The sequence below is a fragment of the Sphaerodactylus townsendi genome, linkage group LG04 (genome assembly GCF_021028975.2).
Source record: "Sphaerodactylus townsendi isolate TG3544 linkage group LG04, MPM_Stown_v2.3, whole genome shotgun sequence".
Classification (NCBI taxonomy): Eukaryota; Metazoa; Chordata; class Lepidosauria; order Squamata; family Sphaerodactylidae; genus Sphaerodactylus; species Sphaerodactylus townsendi.
Genome location: NC_059428.1, coordinates 88,969,615 through 88,994,689, shown reverse-complemented (window position 1 = coordinate 88,994,689; position 25,075 = coordinate 88,969,615). Strand labels below are relative to the sequence as shown.

At 41.5% G+C, this 25,075-nt stretch overlaps 1 protein-coding gene across 1 annotated transcript in view; it reads left to right on the top strand.

The window, feature by feature from the left end:
* Nucleotides 1-21,696, top strand: part of STS (steroid sulfatase) — a 134,726-nt gene extending 113,030 nt beyond the window's left edge. The window contains exon 10 of the mRNA XM_048495184.1: nucleotides 21,616-21,696. Within this exon, the coding sequence (XP_048351141.1) occupies nucleotides 21,616-21,647 (32 nt within the window). The 3' untranslated portion in view covers nucleotides 21,648-21,696. The remainder of the gene's footprint in view (nucleotides 1-21,615) is intronic.
* The last annotated feature ends 3,379 nt before the right edge of the window (nucleotides 21,697-25,075 follow it).

Here is a 25,075-nt window from a genome sequence, read left to right as displayed (position 1 = left end):
AAAACAAAGAGTAGAATGAAAAATGAAAAGATACTTTTTACACAGACTGTTAGAAACCAGCTAAGATGAACATTGGCCAACATCAAAATAAATCAATGTTCCCTGAAAATAAAGCATATTTGACTTTACTGTGAATAGATAAAAGCATCAGCTTTTACATCAGCATTGGAAAGATAAAAATACCATTTCAGGAAAGAAATGGCCTAGACCTGCAGAAACACAAGAGAAAACATAAATTTATATCAATGAAGAGAGGGAAATTAGAACTGATAGAAGAAAATGTAAGCCCAGCAGTATGTGCTTTTCCTTATAGAAGACAATCTAGATTTTCTTTTGAATAAGTAAAGCAACAAAATACGTAGCTAGTACTTTCTTTGAAAATCAAGGAAAATTGTTATATTTTTTCATACCAGTCTACAATTTTTTAACACCAGGATATTATATACTTTGATATATTATTAAAGAATCAGATCAGGAAAGATCAGACTTCTGTGACTTATCAGGAGAAGAAGATTCAAAGGTTTTTTCTCATAAAATGTTAAAAACTCAGGGTGTAATTGCCAGTCATTAATAGATGATAAATTAACATGGATGACCAATTTGGGACTAAAATGCCATAGATAATGGAACTTTGCTGCTTTCCTTAATAGGAGGAATTGTGGGTTGTGTGAATTTGTCTACTGCATGATATCAGTCCATCCTGCTTTTCCAGTACTGCACTACTGTCTCCTCTATTAAGTACAAAGAAGCCAAACCAATCCAAAGTTCTAGGAGAAGCATACTAGAGTGGCACAGTCTGTTCCTGTAGACTTTACTTTTGGAATATTTGTCCCCAAATTTGTAAAAGTCAGATGAGGAAGAGATTGCCATATTTATTAATTCACAACAAGATTTCAGAAATGCACATTTATAGAAAATACTGAGAGTTATATGGGAATCTACTCATACAGAGCCTCCTGGACCTGTTGGTATTTTGCTCCTCTCTAGATGCAATACGATCCACATACATAGAACTGGTTTAGAAAAAGTGGAATGAAAAAAGCATGTAATTCATTGTTTCTTTTTCGAGCACAGATTGGCATTCGTCTGTAGCACTTGTTTCATAAAGCCCTGATCTGGATGGCCCAGGCTAATCTGATCTTGTCAGATCTAGAAACTAAGCAAGGTTAGTCCTTGGATAGGAGACTGCTAAAGAATGCTAGGGTCATTATGCAGAGAAAGGCAATGGCAAACCAATTCTGTTCATCTCTTGCCTTGAAACCCCCACTGGCTGCCATAAGATAACTGTGACTTCACAGCATTTTACACTCACGCAGCTGATAAATAATGCATTTGTATCTTTAAAATGCAATGTGGAAAGTAAATTTCAGTTTCACAACTTTTCCTCTTGCTTCCATCTGCATCAGGTGAGGAGTTGTCAGTGCTTGACTGGTGTCTGGAGGCTGTCATGGGCTGGATGAGGGTGAATAAATTGAAATTGAATCCTGTCAAGATGGAGTTGTTGTGTGTTCTGGGTTCCCAGGCCCAAAAGATTAAGGGGTGCCCAACACTGAATGGGATCAAGTCATCCTTGAGGTTATCTTTGTTCCCTCTCCCTGTCATTAGAATCACATGAGGCAGTGGTGATGAGGAGGACCTACTAGGTTCTTTGGCTGGTTTGCCAGATTTGCCCTTACATGGACTGGGGTGATATAGTCACAGTCATCCACATGCTGGTAACCTCCTGGTTAAACTGTTGTAATGCTCTCTGTGTAGGGTTGCCCTTGAAGATGGTCTGAAAGCTGCAGAACATGGCAGCTCAGCTCCTAGCAGATATCTCAGGACATTATCGTATAACACTCAACCTGAGGAAACTGCATTGGCTCCCTATTCACTACTGGGCCCAGTTCAGGGTGCCAATACTACTGACTTACAAAGCCCTACATGGCCTGGGCCTACATATCTGAAGGAATGTATTCTTCCATATAGATCTGCCCAGCCACTGAGGTCAGTGTGGCGGGGGCCTCCTGCCAGCCTGATTACCTTCTGAGATTTGGGGGGTGGGGCCACCTGGAGGGTATTCTCTGTGATGGCCCTCATGGTTTGGAACATTCTTCCCCAGAGATCCGTCAGATGCTGATTCTGCAGGACTTTAGGTACCTGGCTAAGACTCCCCTCTGTACCCAGGCGTATGGATTTCTGGACAGTGCCTCCCCTCCCCCCTTTATACTCCTTGGGGGGGGGAAGTTACCAGCTCTCTAATGTTTAAACCCCAGTCCCAACCCAAACCCTGTAATTTGTAGGGTGGCTCTGTATTTTTAGGGGGGGGGGACTAGGATGGGAGATGGCAGCACTTTAATGGAGTTTTTACAATGGTTTTATATAATTGTATTTTATGTATTTTTTACTCTAGTGACTCTGGTTTTTATTTTGGTTTTACCAGGGACTCTGGTGATGGTTGGGAAAGAAAGGTAATAAATAAAGGAAATAAATAAAAATTTCAAACAGCCTTTATGATGCCCAGTGCATTCTCCCTTAAGACAGAAAAAGAGGTTCTAGATATTTTTGTATCTGTATAGTGAATATCCCACAACTGAATTGGTGATCTACGCATTCATGAGTTATGTAAGAACTAATTTCAATTTTATAGTCATCTGTTTTTATAGACATCTGCAAAGATAGAAGTCTTCCTGCAAACTCATACAAAGCCTCAGCTATCAGTATGCAGATAGAGAAAAAGGTGGAGTGTTTGAGTGGTTGGTAAGAGAAAACAAAAAAGGAGATGAGAACATGTGTTTTCCTGGAGCTGCAGATATCACTAAACATGTCTATTACTGACAAACCAAAGTGCAATATTGGAAAAGAAATAGCAAAAACTGAAATTTTGCAAGTGTGTAAACTCATAGATTAAAATGAGTGAACCTGGGAATACCAAGCCTCCAGTGGGAGTGAGGGATCCCCTGTCCTCAGGTTAGGATAGCCAAACTTCAGGCTTCAGGAGGTGGCTGGAGATCTCCTGGGATATAACTGATGTCCAAGTGACAGAGATCAGTTTCACTGAAGAAAATGGTCTCTTTGGAAGGTGAACTTGTCCGGGCGCGAGCCCCAGCGCAGCACCCGGACTTGTTTCAGAATTGCACGAGGCCACAGCCGCGCCCGAAGAGGGGACAGCGTGTGGCCTCATCAATCCGCCACCTCCCTGCCCCGACGGGACGCTGCCCCGACACGGCGACTCACCGGCACAAGAACCAGATGCCATGTCGATATATTGACCCGTCGATCCTTCAACCTGGCAATCAGCCAATCCGCCAGCACGAATGCGCCATGTCGAGAGAGTGCAGGGGCGGGGCTCTGAGCCCGGGCTCGCCCAGCCTCAGCTGAGCATGATCAGAAAGGACGGCAGCTGGGACGGGGCAGAGAGATGAGAGGGGAAAAGGGATATAAGGGGGTGGGAAAGGAAGCTCAGGGGGGTTGGCTGAGGGAAGATGGTGGAAGGGAGAGCTGTGTGGAGGCAGGGAAACAGGACTGTGACTGTGTTGCCCTGGAGGCAGGGAAAGAGGACTGTGTAGCCCAGGAGGGCCGGGAGAGGGAGAGTCCTGTAGGCCAGCTGTGCTGGAGAACAAGCTGGGGGACTGGAGTGGACTCCCAACCCTGTGAGGGCACAACAGGGAAGGGAGAGTGGTGGGAAGCTTAGTGGGCAGACCAACCCTCGCTCACTGAAGTAACAGAGTGAGGGGAAAGGTGCAGGAAGGGTGTCAGGGCATGCCCAAAGCTGAGGCACCCTGTGGGTGAGACTATTTAAGACATCGGCTGGGGAGGACAGCCCCCAGGTAAAGGGAGGTGGGATGGCATACTCGCCCCCGGTGGACGGGCAGTCAGGGGAGGCGCCACAGAACTGTTGGATTTATATCCCCCCTTTCTCTCCTGTATGGAAACTCAAAGGGGCTTACAAACTCCTTTCCCTTCCCCCTCACAACAACAACCTATGAGGTAGGTGCAGCTGACAGAGCTCCAAAGTACTGTGACTAGCCCAAGGTCACCCAGCTGGCATGTGTTGGAGTGCACAAACTAATCTGGTTCACCAGACAAGCCTCCACAGCTCAAGTGGCAGAGCGGGAAATCAAACCCAGTTCTCCAGATTAGAGTACACTTGCTCTTAACCACACTACACCATTGACTCACCAATCCTCCCATGGAATATAACAGGATTAGTTGATCACTTGCAAAGTACCAAGCAGGATTTTTAGGTGCCCTCAGATTCAAGAAGAGCAGGAGAAGCAGGCTCCTAGTCATTTTATAAATCTCTATTATGTCCCCACCCCAGTTGTCTTTTTTTTTCAGAACTGAAAAGTTCCAAAACCCTCTAGCCTTTCTCATAGGAAACATGCTCCAACACTTTAATCGCTTTGGTTGCCTCTTTCTGTACATATGCTGGCTCTCCAATACCTTTTAGAGATATTATACACAGCACATCAAATGGGGCCTCATTGCAGATCTACACAAGGATATTGCAATATTGGTTTTTTAATTTAATTTCCTAATAATCCCCAGTCTGGTACTGGTCTTTTTCACTTCTGCCACACACTAACATTTTATTTAAGTTATCCACCTATTTTAAATATCTGTGAATGAAATTCTAATGGGTTTGATCCAAAGATTCTCTTCTTTCACTGATGGTGGAAGACATGAATAAATTCTGAAGGAATTTTTGGAACTAAATTAATTAAGATGGGGAAACGAAATCATGCCAGAAAATGATGTACAATTGTGAATGATACGTTCTGTGCGTTGATCCTTTATTTTTAAAATTACCTGGTTTTAGAGGGTTTTTTCCTTTTAGGAAGCTACAGTGAGATTTATTTTACATGCAAGTCCATATTTCTATCAAGAGTGCATACACTTTCTTAAACTAAAGTCAGTTTTTGTACATCACAAAGAAAAGAGAAACACTCTAAATAATTCCAAATCTGGCAGAGAATAGCTAAAGTTTCACATCCCATATTTGTACATTAGCTGTATTATTTTCAGTTTAGAGGACAGTGAAGTTAACAAGCCATAGCACTGTTGCTTTAAGGTTACAACTTGACGCAAATAGTTGTTGCTGGAAGAATGATTTAACCCTAATTAACCACAGCAACTGCTTATTAAAATTTTTAAAAAATGTTATAAAAAAATAAAACTGGTTATTAAAAATTTTTTTTAAATCCCCATAGATAGAGGGAAAACATGGAGGCCAAAAGCTTTGAGGCTTCCATACTTCATATGTGTTTTCCTGAAAGTTTGGGTTCTTCCCCCTTCTTTTGATCAGGTTGGAAATTAACAAAACCCGAAAACAAATAATATTATTAATTATTTTAACAAAAATAGCATGCATATGTCAGGATTTAGTAGGAAGTTTAGGAGCATACTAATTTATTTAAAGATAGTCACACCATGAAACTTACCCAGTGTAACTGATTGCTTAGAAGAGATAATTCACTGTCTACACATTCAGCTAATTGCCTCAAATGAAAATCACATCTAATGATGAAAGTCATAGCACATGTTGTATCTCCTGTGTTTCAATACTCATCTACATTTGTTATTCTTAATTGAAATTAATTGTAATAAATGTGTTAAACTATTAAAGCCTAATTTCAGGAGAAGAATCCAGTCACTTTGCATACATTTGGAAGTGCTACCATATGCTGTTGTTCCTTTGTTATCCTGTAGCCTTACTAAACTAATTTGAAACATTACACATGATATACACATATACGTGTATAAGAAGTTGCCTTTACTGAGTCAGACCATCTCCCCTCTTGCTTATTATCTGATGGGCAGAGTAGAAAATTTCATTAAGGTCATTACTAAATTCAGACTTGGAAGAAAATAATGATAATTGATAATGCTCAAAAATATTTAGATCTGGCTGGTTCAAATTTAAACAAGGTCAGAAGAGTGGGAAGAATGAGGAAAAGATAACATTGTAGATAGAATAGAATAGAATAGAATCTTTATTGGCCAAGTGTGATTGGACACACAAGGAATTTGTCTCCGGTGCATATGCTCTCAGTGTACATAAAAGAAAAATACATTTGTCAAGAATCATAAGGTACAGCACTTAATCATAAGGTACAGCACTTAATGATTGTCATATAGGTCTAGTAAGCAATCAGGAAACAATCAGTAGTAATGAAAACATAAAATGTAAAATCATAAAATAAAATAAAATAAAATGTCAGCACAGGCTATAGTCATACAGTCATAAGTGGGAGGAGATGGGTAATAGGAATGATGAAAAAAGTAGTGCAGTAATTATATAATAAGTATATAATAAATAGTTTAACATTATCGAGGGAATTATTTGTTTAACAGAGTGATGGCATTCGGGAAAAAACTGTTCTTATGTCTAGTTGTCTTGGTGTGCAGTGCTCTGTAGCGACGTTTAGAGGGTAGAGTTGAAACAGTTTATGTCCAGGATGCGAGGGGTCAGTAAATATTTTCACAGCCCTTTTGACCGGTGCAGTATACAGGTCCTCAATGGAAGGCAGGTTAGCAGATATTGTTTTTTCTGCAGTTCTGATTATTCTCTGAAGTCTGTGTCGATCTTGTTGGTTTGCATAATCAAACCACACATTTATAGAGGTGCATATGACAGACTCAATGATCCCTCTGTAGGAACTGTATCAGCAGCTCCTTGGGCAGTTTGAGCTTCCTGAGTTGGCATAGAAAGAACATTCTTTGTTGTGCTTTTGATGACATTTTTGATATTAGGTGACCATTTTAGGTCATGAGATATGATGGAGCCTAGAAATTTAAAAGGTCTCTACTATTGATACTGTGTTGTCTAGTATTGTGTGAGAGGAGGTAGGATGGGAGGGTTTCTCCTGAAATCTACCACCATTTCTCACGGTTTTAAGTGTGTTCAGTTCTAGATTGTTCCAGTGGCACCACGAGGCTAGTTGTTCAACCTCCCGTCTGTATGCGGTTTCATCGTTGTCTCGAATGAGACCAATCACTGTTATTATCATCTGCAAATTTCAGTATTTTAACAGATGGATCGTTTGAGATGCAGTCATTGGTATACAGAGAGAAGAGAAGTGGTGAAAGTACACACAGCTTGTAGGGCCCCTGTGCTCATTTTACAGGTGTCTGATGTAATTTTTCCTAGCTTCACCTGCTGTTTCCTATCTGTTAGGAAGCTTGTGATCCACTTACAAATATGCTCAGGTACTGCTAGCTGATTTAGTTTGGTTAGAAGAATGTCCGGTCTGATAGTATTGAATGCTGAACTAAAGTCAACAAAGAGGACCCTTGCATAGGTCTTTGGCCGATTCAAGATGCTGTAGGATATAGTGCAAAGCCATATTAACAGCATCGCCTCGATCTATTTGCTTTCGGTATGCAAATTGCAAGGGTCCAACAGTGGATCCGTGATGGTTTTCAAATGGTACATCACTAGCCTTTCAAAGTTTTTCATAACTACAGATGTTAGAGCAACTGGTCTGTAGTCGCTCAGTTCCTTGATGGAAGGCTTCTTGGCATCTGGGACGATAGTGGAGTGTTTGAAGCAGGAAGGAACATAGCACATCTCTAGTGATTTGTTGAAGATTTGGGTGAAAATGGGGGCCAATTGGACAGCACAGACTTTTAAGCAAGAAGGTGTTATCTTGTCTGGGCCTGGTGCTTTTCCAGGCTTCTGTCTGTGAAATAGATCTTGCACTTCCTTTTCTGAGATCACCAATGAAATGGGTTCAGTTGTAGGAAGTTTGGCTATTGTTGGATGCGTCTGAGATAGGGGTTGTGGAGAAAGGTGACTGTAGATTGTGTTCAAACCTACAGTAGAACACATTCAGGTGGTCTGCCAATTGCTGATTTCCTTCCGCTTAGGAAAGTGGTTTGCTGTAACCCGGTGATATTTTTGAGAGTTTTCCACATGTTTGCTGTTTAGTTTGGTGAAAACTGGATTTTTTAGCTTTTCAGAGTAGTTTCTTTTGCTGCTCTGATCTCCTTTGTTAATACATTTCTGGCCTGATTATACAGCATTCTATCATCCTTTCTGTAGGCCTCTTCTTTGGAAAAGACGTAACTGCTTAAGTTTAGCGTGAACCAAGGTTTGTTGTTACTATATATCACATAAGTTCCTGGTTGGTATACAAAGATCTTCACAGAAGCTGACATATGATGTTACAGTATCTGTGAGTTCATCCAAAACTGCAGGGGTGTCTTTAAAAATATTCCAGTCTGTACAGTCAAGGCAAGCCTGCAGCTTTAACTTTGCCTCTTCAGTCCAAGTTCTCACTGATTTAGTTATTGGTTTTGTGGCTTTAAATCTTTGTTTGTAAGCAGGTACAAAGGTGAATCATGCAATGATCAGAATATTTACAGCTGCTCGTGGTAAAGACCGATAAGCATCTTTCAGTGTTGTATAGCAGTGGTCCTAAGATATTCTTGCCTCTGGTGGGACAGTTGACATGCTGAAAGTATTTTGGTAGGTCTTCCCTTAAGTTTGCTTTGTTTAAATCTCCCAAAATAATAACCAGTGAATCAGGGTATTTGGCTTCAGCCTCCATAATCTGATCGGCTAGAGTTCTTAATGCCTTTTTTTACAGGCGGCTTGTGGATGAGCGTAAACCAAAAGAACAGAACTGAATTTTATCTCGAGGGGAATAAAAGGGTTTGCAATTAATAAGTAAGGACTCCAAGTTTTCATCACAGAATTTTTTGAATTATTGTTATGTCCTGACACCAGCTTTTGTTGATGTATATACATAATCCTCCTCCTTTTTTCTTCCCTGATAATTCTGCAATCCTGTCTGAACGAAATATCTGAAACCCCGGTATGCACATGCTATTATCATCAATGCTCTCATTTAGCCAGGTTTCAGTAAAGCATAGGGCAGATGCGTTGTAAAAATCAGAATTGCATCTGTTTAAAAGAAGTATTTCATCTATCTTGTTGGCAAGTGAGCATAAATTGGTAAGAAAGATTGAAGGGAGCGGGGTTTTTTTAATTCCCTTATTCCTTAGTCTATTTAAAATTCCTGCCCTTTTACCTCTTCGTCTCTGCCGCCTGTGCTTGTTTTTGCTGATCTGTTGTTGCCGGGAAATGGCAACCGGGAAATGGCAACCGGGAAATGGCAACCGGGAAATGTTGCCGGGAAATGGCAGATCTGTATGATCAGTTAGAACTGCATGCACGTTGTGCCTCTAAGAAGAATTGTGTTTGTCAACCAAAACCTAAGGCTGACACATGAAAGCATTTTCACAGCTGCACATCTCAACAGTCTAGGAATTGCTTTAAGCATGTATAAACACTTGTTTCCATAGCACAACCCTTCACCAAATGAGTTGTAAAGAAAGACACTTCTAATAAACAATAGCAAACTTTATAGACTAACAAGTGGACATATCAAAAGAAAGACATTAATTAGTGACAATTCTTAAATGCAACTATGCAACTAATCTCAGTCCTAGTATGATTATACTCTTATTTTACAATAGCATTCCACCCTCTTTCACTTCCTTTTTTGAGGGACCCAACTGAGAAAGAGGAGTATGTTGGGTCCTAGTGGGCAACGAAAGAAAAAGGTTGCTGAAATGAGAGACTGATATGGAGAGACAGACAGGCAGCAGATGGTGGGTACCAGAAATTGCCTGCGCCTGATTCCACAGAGCTCTGTTTAAGGATGCTGCACGGAATGGAAGTTGGTGGCTTGCTGAAGAAGTGCCTAAAAAGGAGACAAGATGTGGGGATAGAAGGAGAATGTGGCAATAATTTCCCAAAGTCCTTCATCTCCTAAAGGACTCTAAACCAATCCTTGTGATTTGGCCTCATGCACATCCAAGTGCTTCTCAGTCAATCAGAGCAGATGGAATTCGACTGGATGGGAGTGGGTGAGCCAGCCTCAGGTTAAGAACTTCTTTCTCCAGAAAATGATTTTGGTGGCTTTTGACAGGATCTTCAATTTAGCCAGGCTTTTATTTGGTGTTTTGTTAGAGTTTGGAGTTGGTTTAGGGAAGAAAGCTTGTTTCAGTGAAACAAATAAGACCCTATATTCCTAACTTGCATGTACAGGTTCTGTAGAAAGGAGTTCTGTGTGGTAAAAGAGCAATCTTCAACCTACTGGGGTAACCTGTCTGGGCAATCAAATGTCCTCTCAAGATTTGTTCAATTTACTTTAGGCTCAGCTACAAATTGTTACTGTCAGTTGAGAAAAGTTTGTAACCTTTAGAGGTGAAATTGAGAGGATTTTTTTCTTTATATATTAAAGTTTTTCTTTATATATTAAAGCCATGAACACAAAATATTTTCCCTATAAAATATTTTATTTGATGTTAAATAAACTTTTGTTGTTCATCTCCATCTCTGTCTTCTTTGTCTAGTAAAATATTTTGGAAAAAGTTATTTCTATTTACCTCACAAATAATTGCAGCCTTTGTTCAGAAGGTTTCTGAATAAGAGACCTTTAGGCAGAGGCGTACTGGGCGAAAATGGCACCTGGAGCATGACTGGCTCCCCCCCTCCCCACCTGCAGTACCTTGCAGTGGCTTGAAGGGAACCTTGGCACAACCTGAAGGAGGCTGGGAAGACAGTCGGTGAGTGGAAGAGGAAGGGGCCACAGGTGGGGGTGGGCACAGCGAGGGGAAGGAGGGTTTGCCCAGGGACATGGAATACCCCATGTCCCTGTGGCCATTATGACCCTGCCTTTATGGAGAACATAGCTCACATTATGCCAATACTTTAATCAAAACTCATGTGTCCCTTTTTATTTGTCTGTGAAAGTTTAGGTTTAAAGAATCTAAGGCCGTTCCACATGGCCACGCTGGGGGTTGGGTCGGCATACATGACACCGACCCAACCCCCCGGGACCGTTCACACAAACGGTCCCGGTAACAAACAGAGCGCCCTAATCTGATCGACCTACCTTCTCTGATCTGATCAACCTACATGCCCCCCTGCCCTGTGGCTGACCATCTCCAGTCGCTTGGGGCAGGAAGGCAGCCAGCGCCAGATGGTCGCAGAGAAGGTAGGTCGATCGGGCACAGGGGGGAGGGATGGCGCCTTCCAGCTGCTGCCGTTCGCACGGCAGCGGCTGGAAGCCACCGTTTTCCAACAACCTAGCTCGGGCTGTTTCCGCATCGGCGAGATACAGCCCAGGGATGCTAAAACAGCATCCCTGGAGAGCCATGCGGCCTCATGACCCTCGAGCGGCCCTTGAAGCAAACAGCTCCTGGGGATGGCGTTTTTGCGTCCCAGAGTATGTTATTACTAGTCGAAGGGCCTCTAGAAGAGTTCAATCCCCCCTCCCATAGTTGCCATAAGAGAAAGAGAGACTATGAAGAGGGTTGCTGTTGCAAAGTGGTACTTGCAGCATGCTGGTAGGAAGCTTTGGGGGTGGATGCAGTGACACAGAAAACAGAGAGGCTGAATGAGAGAAAGATTAAATCCTGCTTTCATTCTGTTGTGCATATATTGGAGAGCTTTTGGAGATCAGTCTGGAGAAGAAACTGAAACCATTTTGAAACTAAAATCCAAATCCTTATATAGCAAAAAAAATCCCTTTGTTTTAGGGGAGTCTTATGATAATTTTAAAGTAAATTAACTTTATCTGTTACCGTAGTTTATTACTTCAAATAAAATGATTTCATTTCTTAGTGTTTGTGGCAAATGCTGACTGTGAAATGATTCACTAAAACACAACGATTAATATTTGTTTACAAATGTATTGGGATTCAAGAGATGAGGTTTGCCAAATGTTGCCTCGTCTGGACTGGGGAATACCTGGAGATTTGGGGGGTACAGCATGAGGATGGTGTGGTTTGGGGTGGAGGGGAACTTTAGTAGGTTGTTCTCTTAGACATTTTGACTTATGAAAATTCCTCTTCTGAACATTGTTGTCCAACACAGCATCTACTTCATGTTTCAGAAAAATGAACAAGGCTCTTGCCTGGTGGGACTTGTGGTTGGCAGGTGGTTGCCACTTTGAAAGAGCTGTCACTGGAGGCATGGATAAGCTTCAAGCCTCCCTGAGGCACAAACCTCTTGCCAGGTATGGAAGTAAATGTGGCTTTTTTGGTTGACAGTAACAAACTGTGAATGTGGTCCCTGTGAGCCACACATTAAGTTCTGCTGTGTCGTATTTTCTATAATGTTTGTTCTTTGACATCACAAACACTATTATTTTGTGAACAGAATCTGAAATTGTCTTAGCAAGTCAAGGTGTTTGCTAGTAAGACAAACTTTACATATTAACTAATTTTAACTTACCATTGATTTCTTTGTGAGACATTCTGATCCATCCAGTTCCCTCCCATGGCATTTTGGCATCTCTTCTCTGGGTTTAAAATGATAGCTTTAGCTATAGGGATGGCAATGTTACATATTGAAAGGTTTGTCTTTCCAAAATGCTGGTGCTTTACCCAATCACATTACTAGCTGACAGATAAAGGCTCTGAGTAATTATGGTTCTGCTTACTTGCTTTTCAGTTTATTGTGATACTTGGTAGGCAAAGAAACAAAGGCCGTTTCTGCACGGCCAGGAGGTATGCGGCAGGAGTTCTGCGGCGTGGAAAAGTGAGAACTACGCATTGCGCAAGCGTCTGCGAGCAGGCAAAAGGCGAGCGAGCGACAGGCTCGCGGAGCTGCCTCTCTTCCGCCCACTCCGCGGTGTCCTCACCAAAATTAGCCTGCGGCGTCGCAGCCCATACGCTGCCCTCCCTGGAGGGTGGCATTAGATGAATAAACTTCCATAAGCGAAAGGCTTCCGATGAAACGAAGGACAGCGATCTTCCGGCTTGATTGCGCGCTCGGCGCCGCCAGGAAGATGCTCCTCTAACAACCCTTTAAATGGTTGTTGTTTAGAGGCGACAGCCACCACAGAGGAAGAGTCAGGTCGCCGCTGCTGTGTTGCAGCAGCGGCCGCAATAAACGGCAGCCTGGAAACCTTTTGCGCCCCAGGCCGTCATAAATGGGCCATGCAGAAACGGCCAAACATTTTGCTTTTTGTCACCCAGGTGTATAGGGTTTCATATTAATTACCCAAAGTCTCTGATTTTTCTTTAGAGTTGTAGTTTAACTTGTATAAGCTGTTTTGCCTGAATAATGTTCCTTATTAATGGTAACTAAGAAGTGATTCACTGGCCTCAGCAATTTCATAGTTTGAAAAAAGAAGCAGAGTTTTATCACTATACATTTTTCCCCAGCCCATCTTTTTTAAACCATTATAAAGTAACTCAACTTGAAATTTTCCATCCCAAAAGACAAAAAGAATATTCAGTAGAGTCAAAAGCAAGTTATATATGTATGTGATCTTCTTGCACATAGAAGCGCCACCACACACAAATCTCATACACACAAATCATAATTTGGGTGGAAAGTTTACTACATAGTTGGATCCTATTTAGAGCAAGTTGAGGAGAACTCACAAAAGTGGATTTGATAGTTTCTTTCTATTGCATTTGCTCCATCCCCAAGATTACTAAGACCCCAACTAAAGGTGAAGGGATCTGCTTTTGGGAGCGGTTTGCTGGCACACTGGCAGATTCATCCTCCCTGGGGCATTTACCCGATAGAAGGGCAATCAAACTGTGTTTTACTGTCACTGCCCTTCCAGCTGCTGAATACCACACCAGAGTCCCACGGCCCTGCAGCTGCCATTAGTATAGCCAGGGGAGAACTTTATATTAGTTTGCTCTCTCCAGGCCTTTGCTAGTGTTATGTCAGTGAACCGTTTCTTGGACAAGTAATCTTTTTGGATGGCATAGGTCTATGGCGGCCCATATAGACTCCTCAGTGGGAGGAGGCTCTTTCATTTCTTGAGCCTTCCCAAGAAGCCTTTTGGGGGCAGTGGCCAGACACAGGTGCAATGCAGTGACTGGGCACCCAGGTCTTGGATGGGGCTATTAGTTAAAAATTGGTGGGGTCCTGGTATTAGTGCTTGTGTGAGGATCTGCTGCATGAAGGGTGAATGGAAAAAAACTGAAATCCATTTTTGGCTCTGGTCACTGTTTTTAGACAAATAGCAAATTATTATATCCATTCTTACTGCTGGTTTTTGCTTTTGTCTTATACTGAAAAGGGGTGGTATTAAATGTGTTAAAGAAACATAAAATAAGCTATTGATAAAATTTCTCATTTCTATTCTCATTTAATTAAATTAGTAAGGATTTGATTGGCAATAGAAGAGAATTTTTACCCTTTGGGAAAGATTTCTTTTTCTAAATTTAAGTGAAATTGGTACATCCATCACTGTTCCTAACAGATCTTTGATTCCATTTGAATCATATAAATCAAAGATGAAAATATAAATTTGAGAAGCCAAACTTTTTTATTTCTGTTGAATACTACGACTTTACAAAATGTAATTTTTGAATTGCATTTGTCAATCCTTAAATTGAAACATAGCTTCTTATCGAAAATTCTGAAACCAGTGAGATTGTTTATTTTCCATTTTGATACACAAAAATTTGGATGAAGAAAGACAATACTTAGATGCAAAAGCTTGTCAGAAAACTAGTGTCATTAAAAGTTTGAAGGTCATGGTTAGGGCTAGAAAGAGGCAGAAAACAGGAATTTGCTGCAGAATAATCCATACTACTTCACCTTTACTTCCACAACTCATGTGGCATAATTGAACTAACCCTTCATTTCATGAATGCTTTGATGCCAAAATATTAGAAGTAAATATATTTTATTTGATTCCCAGATTGATTGAGAGTTTAGACTGTTACTGTAAAATCTGCGAGACCCTGAAGTCCAAAATACCAGGAGTATTTGAAGCATCACCTCTTTCTAGATGAACCTGCCAATCAAGATCCTTTTCAGAAAGCCCTCTTTGTGAGCCCTGACTTTCTGATGAAAAATGGGCAAGAATCAATTATGTGGATTCTGGAGCTCCCTCTTCATTGAGATCCACTTGTCACCAAATCTGTTTTTAGGCACTAAGTGAAAAAATTGTAAGTTTGTAAAGCCTTTATCTAATTCTTCCACTTTCAAGTGTTATTTTATCTCTATTGGCCTTTATTGCTACAGTTATTTTTTTTCAATTGTTTTTCAGTTGAACTTCATTATGTGCAAGGCATTTGTGTTTGTGTTTTTTTTTTACTTTTTTGTTTTTTGGCTCTTTTATAGTTTTTATTTTTTAATTGAACACATTGAAAATGTTTAATTGAATGAGTAGGATCTAAGTATTTGGAAAAAATATTGATAATGGCAGCTTTGTAATGATGAAGCATTCTTTTTTCCCTTTTTTGGAATTATTTATTCCTTCTTTGAATTGTCTTTATCCTAGACCTGCTCTGGCAGACTTTCTCCGGGAAATTACTAAATGCCAGTAGATTTCCCTCCACTTAACATTTATTTCCTGTACTATATATGTTTTTTAAATCAGTTTTTTACTATTGTTGTACTGTTGTCTATGCCAGTAAAGGCTTGCTTGTTTGCTATACCTGCTCTTTGAGCAGCTTTCTTTTTACATGCTCAGGTCTAATACAGTCATCAATAAATTGCTCCATATCTCTTAAATTAATACAGGTCACAAAGTTTCAGCAAGAGTTTTGCTCTTGATATTTTTTTTTCAGCATGTCAAAACCACTCTGTGATCAGTATGCCCTAGAATAGCTTTTGCATTCACATCTGCAGGATTCACATTCTTAAAGAACCATGAAAAATTAAGTTGACTGATATGACTTTGCATGGTTGACATGAAAGGTTCTTTTTGTCATTGTCAGTTTGATTGACCAAAAAAGTTGCAGAATTAATGTATCTGAAAGCAAGTCTTTCTCACAAAAGGCATGAGCAGTAGGTTTAGTATAAATTATGACTTTTGATTTCTAAAATTCTAAGATTTTTGCAGTACAATAACTCTTGTCAAAGGCTTTCATGGCTAGAATCACTGGGGGTTGTGGGGTTTCCAGGTTGTATGGCCATGTTCCAGTAGCATTTTCTCCTGACGTGTGGCCTGCATCTGTGACTGGCATCTTCAGAGGATCATCTCCAGTACTGTTTAAATATAGGGACCAAACACATGGTTCCTTTCTGCCAAAATGCTGCCCTGTCTTAAAGCTGGAAAATTATTAGTTGGGAAGGAATTGCATATTTCCCCTTTCCTCCATAGTTTCTATCTCCAAATTGTACTTGGATGGCATAGGATGATTTGATGAGATGGCTTCCATATTGCTATTGGACAAACCTAAGTTTGTCCTTAAGACTAGTCTAACTAGGAAATTCAGATGACAGAAGGCCTTCATGGGTGGCCTTCTAGAAAATGGTTAAAATCTTTACTTTACTTTTAACTCCTAATTTTTAAAATAGTGGCTAATACTGTCCTGGTTCTTTTGCTGCTTGTTTCTCTGGATACCCAAGTATTGTTCTTGTTTTTAAGATAGTTGAATTTTAGTGAGACCTTTGCATTTTTCCTTGGCTGTCTCTGTCTGTTCCTGGTTTCTGGATGTTTTTCTTCTATGCTGCTAATTTTTAAAATGGTATTTTTAAAGAAGAAGATGGAGTATGAATTTATACCCTGTTTTTCTCATCTGTAAGGAGTCTCAAAGTGGCTTGCAAACTCCTTTCCTTCCCCTCCCCACAAAAGACATCTTGTGAGGTAGGCAGGGCTGAGAGAGTTCTGAGAGAACTGTGACTAGCCCAACATAGGAGCAGGGAAACAAACTTGGTTCACCAGATTAAAGTCCACCACTCATATGAGGCGTGGGGAATCAAACCTGGTGGTCTACCACTCTTAACTACTTCACCATGCTATCAATCTCACTATAAACATTTGATCGCATTAAAAATCACTGAAAAAGAACAAGCTTTTGAAACTGAAGTTCAATGTAAGTAATACAACATGGTAAAAGTTATGCTGTGATGTTCCAAAATAACCAGATTCTAAATATAGAATTTTTTTGGGATTTTGGTAGAAGACAGAAAAAACTTCAGGAAAAGAAAAAAAGGATATTCTAGCAGAGGCATACCTCCCATTGGGCAAAGTGGGCAGCTGCCCTGGGCGCCACCTTGTGGTGGGCGACAAAATTGCAGGTTTGTGAGGGATTTTGTATTTTCGGGGTTTTACCGTTTTTGGCTTGCAGGGGCGCAGTTTTTAGACTAGCAGCACCAAAATTTCGGGGATTTTTTCAAGAAACTCTCCTGATGATATCACCCAGGTTTGATGAGGTTTGGTTCAGGGGGTCCAAAGTTATGGACTCCCAAAGGGAGTACCCCATCTCCCATTGATTTCAATGGGAGCTAATAGGAGGTGGGGGCTACTCTTTTGAGAGCCCATAACTTTGGACGCCCTGAACCAAACTTCACAAAAACTGGGTGGTATCATCAGTAGGGTCTCACGAAGACACTCTGAAATTTTGGTGCTGCTATCTTAATAATTGCACCCCTGACAACAGGCACCCCCTAAATTTCCCCAGATTCTCTTTTTAAATTCACTCCCTTCCCACCAATGCTTGTTTTCTTTCTTTTATTCTCTCAGTGCCTAATAAAGGTTGTTGTTGTTGTTGTTGTTGTTGTTGTTGTTGTTGTTGTTGTTGTTAAATCTACCCCCTTCGGCATGGATTTCAAGGGAGAATCTGAAGTCCCCAGTTTAAACACCATTGAAAATGATGCTGTTTGGGGGTGGATTCCAGCATCACTTGTTTAAACCAGGGAGCCCAGATTCTCCTTTTAAATCCACCTTAAAGGGAGAGTCTGGGCCCCCCCCAGTTTAAATAACACTGAAAGTGATGCTGTTTCCCCAATTGGGGGGACTGGATACAACACCATAAAATGTTTTCATAGCAGTAATAAAACATTTTGAAAGCATTTTGAAAATGTTTTCCAAATATTATTTCGGCTGTGTGGCATGGCCCATTGCTATGTTCAGATTTGTGAGTTGGGGGATGTTCTATAATGTGATGGTGACTTTGAAACGACCTGGTGGAAAAAAATATTGTTTGGTCATGGTGGGGGCCACCCGTGGGGGGGCATCAAACTCAGGTTTTGCCCAGGGCTCAAGTTTGCCTAGGTACGCCCCTGTATTCTAGGGCTCATTAAGAATGGAATCTGAGTGTCTTTTCTCCTTCAATCATAATAATTAAATTCATAAACATAAAAATCACTCAAATGCAGTGGTGGGATTCAAAAATTATAACAACAGGTTCTGATGGTGGTGGGGCCAATGGGGCCGGGTGGGGCGTGACGCGGTGGGGGTGTGGCCTGGATGTTTGTTAATGGCAAAAGCTATTGTTGCAGAAAAGAGACTTAAGTTAGGGATTGTCTGCCAATTCCTATCTCACTCTGAAATGAAGGTAAGGGGGTGGGGGTGGGTGCCGCGGGGTGGTGGGTAGGGGTAGGGGTGCCATGGGGGGCGATTTTGCATCCCCCACTTGACGAGATTTGTTGTACCAAGGGACAGAGATTACCCCATTGTCCCTAGTGGAGTTAATCATTAACAACCAGTTCTCCAAACTGAGAAAATTTTAACAACCAGTTCTACCGAATAGGTGCGAATAGGCTGCATCCCACGTCTACTCAAATGTCTCCAGTCTTTCTTTATAATCTTCTCATGCATCCTTACTTTAGAATCCTAAGAAATGTTCCAACCCCAGTTTAAGTTGTATAACTATAAATACATCTAAAAAAACCCATCCATGGATGGTTAAGTATGGTGCATGGTAACCTGATTTAAAAAACAAAAAACAGAATCTGTACTTGATCTTCCACCTCTCGTTGCCATAGCACCCAGATAAAATGGTTCACATGTTTTTCCCCTTAGGATAAGCCACAAACAGAATACATTCCAAGGACATTACACTGGCTGTGTGCTTTGTTTTCAAAATGTACAAGGCTTTTCAGGAAAATTCATGTCAATGAAGTTCTTCCAGATATTGTTCAGGAGCAAAGCATACTGAATCTTTTAAAAGTCCTTTTATACCAGTCCCTTTCATCCTATCTATTTATCTTAATGCTCCCATTTTTATAGCAGTTCTTACAGAGCAAAGTTGCAGAGAAATATAATTGATGCTGATTATATATATCATTATAGATCTGATTAGTTTGTGGTGAAAAATGATTTTAATAAGTCTTCATCAGTTTAAGAGCCGGCTAAAGATTCCTAAGCGAACGCGTAACCTTTATAAGGAAATAAGACTTTTGCACAGACGAGGAACTATCAGGACTGCCACAAGCTACTTCAGACGTCCATGTAATTATTTCTCCTGAGAACCCCCTCATACTACCCAAACATCAAGCACAAACAAATTATACTATTTACTGTTAGTGTGAATAGGTTGCAAACTAAGCAACATACATTTTTTCTGTGCTTCACATTCATATCCCACCTTTCCTTGAAGGATTTAAGAGCAACAGATGCCCCTCAACACCACCATTTTATCCTTACAACAAACCTATGGGACAAATTAAGACTCATTTAACAGTGACTGATTCAAGTCTCATTTCTCCCTTCCCTCCTTCTTAATAAAGGCATACCTCCTCTGAGTGCCTTGGATGCCACAAACTCATTATTAAATTTTACACAATCCTCTGTGAGTAGTAATAACAAATTTGGACTAAATCATTTATGCACACAAATGGTTACTTACTTTTGAAGTATATTTTTGCTCTTCTGGAGGCTAAGACCAATTATACAAAGAAACGCTGCCACACAGTGAAGGTATGTTTGCTTTGCAGTATAGTTTTAATTGCAGATGCGCTCACAGTACTATGCCACATATCCTGGCATTCTAGAAGATCTACGAAGATGTTCTAAACTCAGACTGTCCTGGTGTCAGGTCTTTGACTGGAATCAATAAACAAGATCAGAAGTCTTTATTGGACAATGACGTTCTTCCAGATATTGTTCAGGAACAAAGCATACTGAATCTTTTAAAAGTCCTTTTATACCAGTCCCTTTCATCCTATCTATTTGTCTTAATGCTCTCACATGTAAACAAGGGAACACAAGGTGTTCCCACTGCCATACCATGTAAAACAAACAGCATCATGGAAAGCACTCCATCTACAATGGGCCTAAGCAGTGATGTACCACCTATAATGACATGAGGTAACCGATGTCCCCGGGCACATGCCTTTGGGTCATGGGGGGGTGCTGGGCACCGGCCGGGTCCCCACGCCCAGCCTCTCCCATGGCACGGCAACATGTCCAGCACTAGGTGGCTCCCCTTGTGCTGGGGTGCTGTTTGCCAGCACCCAAGGCCAGGCCAAGCCGTATGGCCAGGAGGCCTCTTGCACTTGCATGATCCCCCAGCCTCATGCGCAGCATGATCCCCCAGCAGGGGAAAGGCCTCATGCACTGCGAGAGAGGCTGAGTGCACCAGCGTGATCCCTCGGAAGGGGGGAGGCTTCTCAGCTTTGCAGCTGGGAGGCCTCTCCCACACTGGGGAATTGCACCAGCAGGTGAGACCAGGCTCAGCAACATGGCCGGGAGGCATCTGTTGCAGCGCCCTGCCTCCCCGTCTCCCTGCAGGCTGGCTTCTGCCCTCCCAAGGGCCTGAGGAGGACAGGAGGTGGCCTGCAGGGAGGCAGGGAGGTTTGGACAGGTGACACGGCAGCAGGCTGGCCCAGGAGCCGGCCTGCCATTGCAGTGCCCATCCAAGCTGTGCCTGAGCCCTGCCACCAAGCCCCATCCTCAAGCCCTGCCCCCGAGCACAGGTGGTGGTGGGGGCAGCCAGAGCAGGTGTTGTCCTTTGTCCTCTGGTGCCATTTTCCCCGATACACCTCTGGGCCTAAGACTTGGAAAGGTTGAGGAGGAAATCTAGAATCCAGTGAGATATAGACAAAGCATGAATGCAGACATGACAAACTCTGATATACACAATGGGCTGTGCAATGAGGCCTGATTCCATACAAGTTTTTCCCTTGAGGTAGTCATGTTGCCAGAGCAATTATTGCTCAATATGCACTTATAATATCTCCATCCCACACAGAAAGGTATTTTTCTAAGGTATATTTCTCTTCTAATATTTCCTTTTCATACCAGTAGAAGATTGCATCCCCTGACTCCCTTCCTGCGGTTGTCCGCTGTCATCATGATTCTGTCCTCTTAAAGAAATTGGTGCTACTTGGCACTGCTAAGGAATAATGCAGTGGTGGTGGAAAGTTCTGTCAAGTGGCAGCTGACTTACAGCAACCTCATAGGGTTTTCAAGGCAAGAGAACAGAGGTAATTTGTCATTGCCTACCTCTGCATTGTGACCTTAGACGTCCTTGCCTGCCTCTGCATAGTGACCTCAGATGATCTTGGTGGTATCCTATTGAAGTACTTACTAGAGCTGATCTTGCTAAACAAACCGTGTGTATTTGCATAGTGCTGCTCCAGAATAATGCAGAACTTGAATCCTTTGATAATGCTAATTACTAGAATATTCTAGTTGTCCTATTATGATGAATTTACTGCTTGGGAATAGCACAGTTTTTAGCAGTAGAAATGACTGTTCATGATTGAAATGACATATGAAAACAAAAAAGTGGCATATAACCAGCGTTGCTGAAATTGAGAAAAACCTCCATGTGGAAAAAAGCTAAGTTTATCTATTATATCACACTCCAGATACAGAAATATCTAAAGTAAAAGCTGTTCACTTTAAAATGCAAGAAGATTTTATATCTGAATATTCTCTCCTTATATTCAAAATATTCTACACACAGATTCGGAGCGTGCTACATTTTCTACTCACTGAAGGCACTTTCGTCAGCGGAACAGAATATTCAGTATGAGATGAAAACTGGGGACTTCTGGTAGGAGGATGGAATATTGCAAATTATTCTGTCTCTTCCATTAGGATAAAATTTAATCTTGATTCAAACTAGGGTTGCCAAGCCTATTCTGGCAGCTGGTGGAAGACTGAAGTGGGGCAGGAATTTCTGGAGAAGCCATCAGCAACAGTGTGATGTTAGAATTAGTCTGTTTGATTTAGTGGCAGTCTTCCAGGGCAAGGATAACTTTTTGATATTAAGAAGTACTCAGTCATGGTATATCACTCTGAAATGAAGCAATTCAGTTCTCAAATGGTTGTGCTATGTAATATTTCTGCACATATAATTTGAATGTAAGCTTAATAAAAGTTTTGCTCTGCATTCATGAACGGTGAGTGTTGGGTTTGCTTTTTATGAAGGCATATGTACCATTCTCTGAAGTGATACTTTTTACAAGAAATGTTTACCCTTTAATCACTTTGCATCCCTTGAAAGATAAAGAAAGCAGTCGTGTAGAAGTAGAAAGTACGGAAAGGGATAGTAGAAGGTATGGAAAGCTCAAGGGGGAGGCACTCATTAAACGTTTAATATTTGAATATCTAAACATAGTTAGATATGAAGGCAGGAAGCCAGCAGGGGGATGGGGGCTTACCAGTGTTTTGCACTGAGTGTCACATGTACGACTATCTACCACTAGGACAGAAGTCATGGGTGTGACCTTGCTGCAATGAGCTCCTGAGACTCAGGGAATATGTGCGTTCTCTTGAAGCCAAGGTGGCAGACCTGGAGAAGCTGAGAGAGGCAGAGAGGGTGACAGACAAGGCTTTCAGGGACCTAATAGCCAGGTCCCACTTCCACTGTGACATCTCTTCAGATGTCATGGAGAATGAGGGTCTCGGGACAGAGGGTGCCAGTCTGTGGTGGTGCAAGATGCTCCCTTAGATGGGACTCCTTCCTTAGCTGGTGATCAGCTCTCTCGCACTGAGGATACCTCTTGGGGAGATGGGGGGCTCCTTGTAGTAGGTGATTCGATCATTAGGAACATAGAGAATTGGGTTTGTGAGAGGCATTATGACCGCATGGTGACTTGCCTGCTTGGTGCAAAGGTTGTGGATGCCATGCTTCATCTAGATAGGCTGTTAGACAGTGCTGAGGTGAAATGAGCAGTTGTGGTCCACATTGGTACCAATGACAATGGGAAATGTAGCCGGGAGGTTCTGGAGGCTAAATTTAGGCTGCTAGGTAACAGGTTGAAGTCCAGGACTCACAAGGTGGCATTCTCAGAAATACTACCTGTTCCATGCACAGAGCCAGCTAGGAAAGCAGAGATACAGGGTCTCAATGTGTGGATGAGAAGGTGGTGTAAGGCAGAGGGTTTCAGATTTGTTAGGAACTGGGGAACCTTTTGGGACAAGGCAGGTCTGTACAAAGGGATGGGCTTCATCTTAACCAAAAAGGAACCAGGCTGCTGGTGCTCAACATTAAAAAGGTGGCAGAATACTTTCAAACTGATCCCTGGGGGAAAGCCAACAGGAGCTGAGGTGACTTCAGTTCAGAATACAGTATCTATGGGGATGCAGACAGAGAGGGAGGTTTTTCTGAATCAACCACATACAAGCAAGGAACATAGCAATGTTCATCGATAAGTCATAGTGTCTACAAAGGGCTAGAGGGCAAAGCACATAAATCCCAGGTTAGAGACAGAGACAGGGTATACAGGTGTCTCTATGCTAATAGTAGAAGCTTTAAACCTAAAATGGAGGAGCTGGAGTACAGAGTTTTGAAGAAGGACATTAATATAGTGGACATTACAGAGACGTAGTGGAATGAGGAGAACCTGGGATGCTGTTATCTCAGGTTACAGGCTCTACAGGAAGGATAGGACAGGATGTATCAGGGTTGGTGTTGCCTTCTACATCAAAGAGACCATAGTGTCATAAAATAGACAATGCAAGGGGAGCTGATTCTCCTACAGAAGCACTGTGGACAACAATACCAGGTGTGAAGGTAGTCTAATATTAGGAATATATTATTGTCCCCCTGACCAAAGTGCACAGGAGGATTCTGCAATGGAAAAAGAAATTAGAGAGGCCAACAAAAGCACAAACATAGTGGTAATGGGTGATTTCAACTATCCCCACATAAACTGGAAAAGTGCATGCTCAGGTCATAGTAAGGAGAGAGCATTCCTGGATATGCTAAATGATTGTGGCTTAGAGCAGATGGTTATGCAACAATATTCCCTCTCCTCCAATTGCAGCCCATACAGTCAGTCTCCCATTTCCAACAGTACGGAGCCACATCCAGCACAATAGCCATGTCTTATCACCACTGTTTGCTATACACCTTACAAAAACAGTGGGGCATTTGACCTGGGTCACCCATCTCCTTTGCGATTGATTTTTTTTTGGGGGGGGGGGTATTTTTTTGAACTTCATTGAAAGTGAATGTTGGCATTAAGATGGAATAAAAATTGAATAAATGAATACCATATCAATGATAACAATGATAAATGATCACAGATAGTTCCTCCACAGAGTCAAGTTTTCATTTATTGAAGGCAGCTCCTTTGCAATGAATGCTGACCAAGAAATTGTCTAAAGAACAGAAGTATTCCCTTTCATTTGATCCAGTTTTTTAAAAAAAACTCTGAGAGTTGTGAATAACTTGGCAACTTCTTACTATAACAAAGATTGAGGTCCCACATATGGGGGAAAGGATAGGAACTACAGACCTTTCTTAAGAAAACTCAGGTGCGAGGTGCGTGGATCCAAGTAACTTGCTAGTTTTTAAAATGTCTTGAGACTTCTCATTTTTATGGCAACCAGAAGTGTCTACTCCTATAGAATTACATTAGAATAAAGTGATAATACAGTGGAAGAATTGCCTTTTCTTTCTATCCTAAGGATGGGAACTATCTATTTTAGAAAGCCTTTAACTCAATATTTAGCATAACTATCTTCTCACCATGTCATTTTCACTATCATCCTTTATGGCTGATAGTATATGAAGTAGATAATTATATTCAGTCAAATGCCTGTGCCAAACCTGAAATTACATTGATAGCTGGCCTTTTCCGAAGCCATATATTGATGAATCAGCTATGACCCCTTTCCTTGTCACACAGTAATTTTATTTCATCAATAACAATTGGCATATTATTTTATCTCTTTACTATAAACCTGTCTTCAATCAATCAATTAGTGATATGATCTGACCTAGTAAATATAACACCGGTGGCTCAACAGCATATGCTGAATGAGCTCACTGCTTCTGCTCCCCTCCCCTCTGCACTATATATTTTAACAGTAGCCCTGCTCGCAAGTTACAGTGAAACACATACATCTTGCATTTGTGTGTGTGTGTGGGGGGGGGGAGGGATACTAACACCTGGACATAAGTATTGTTTCAA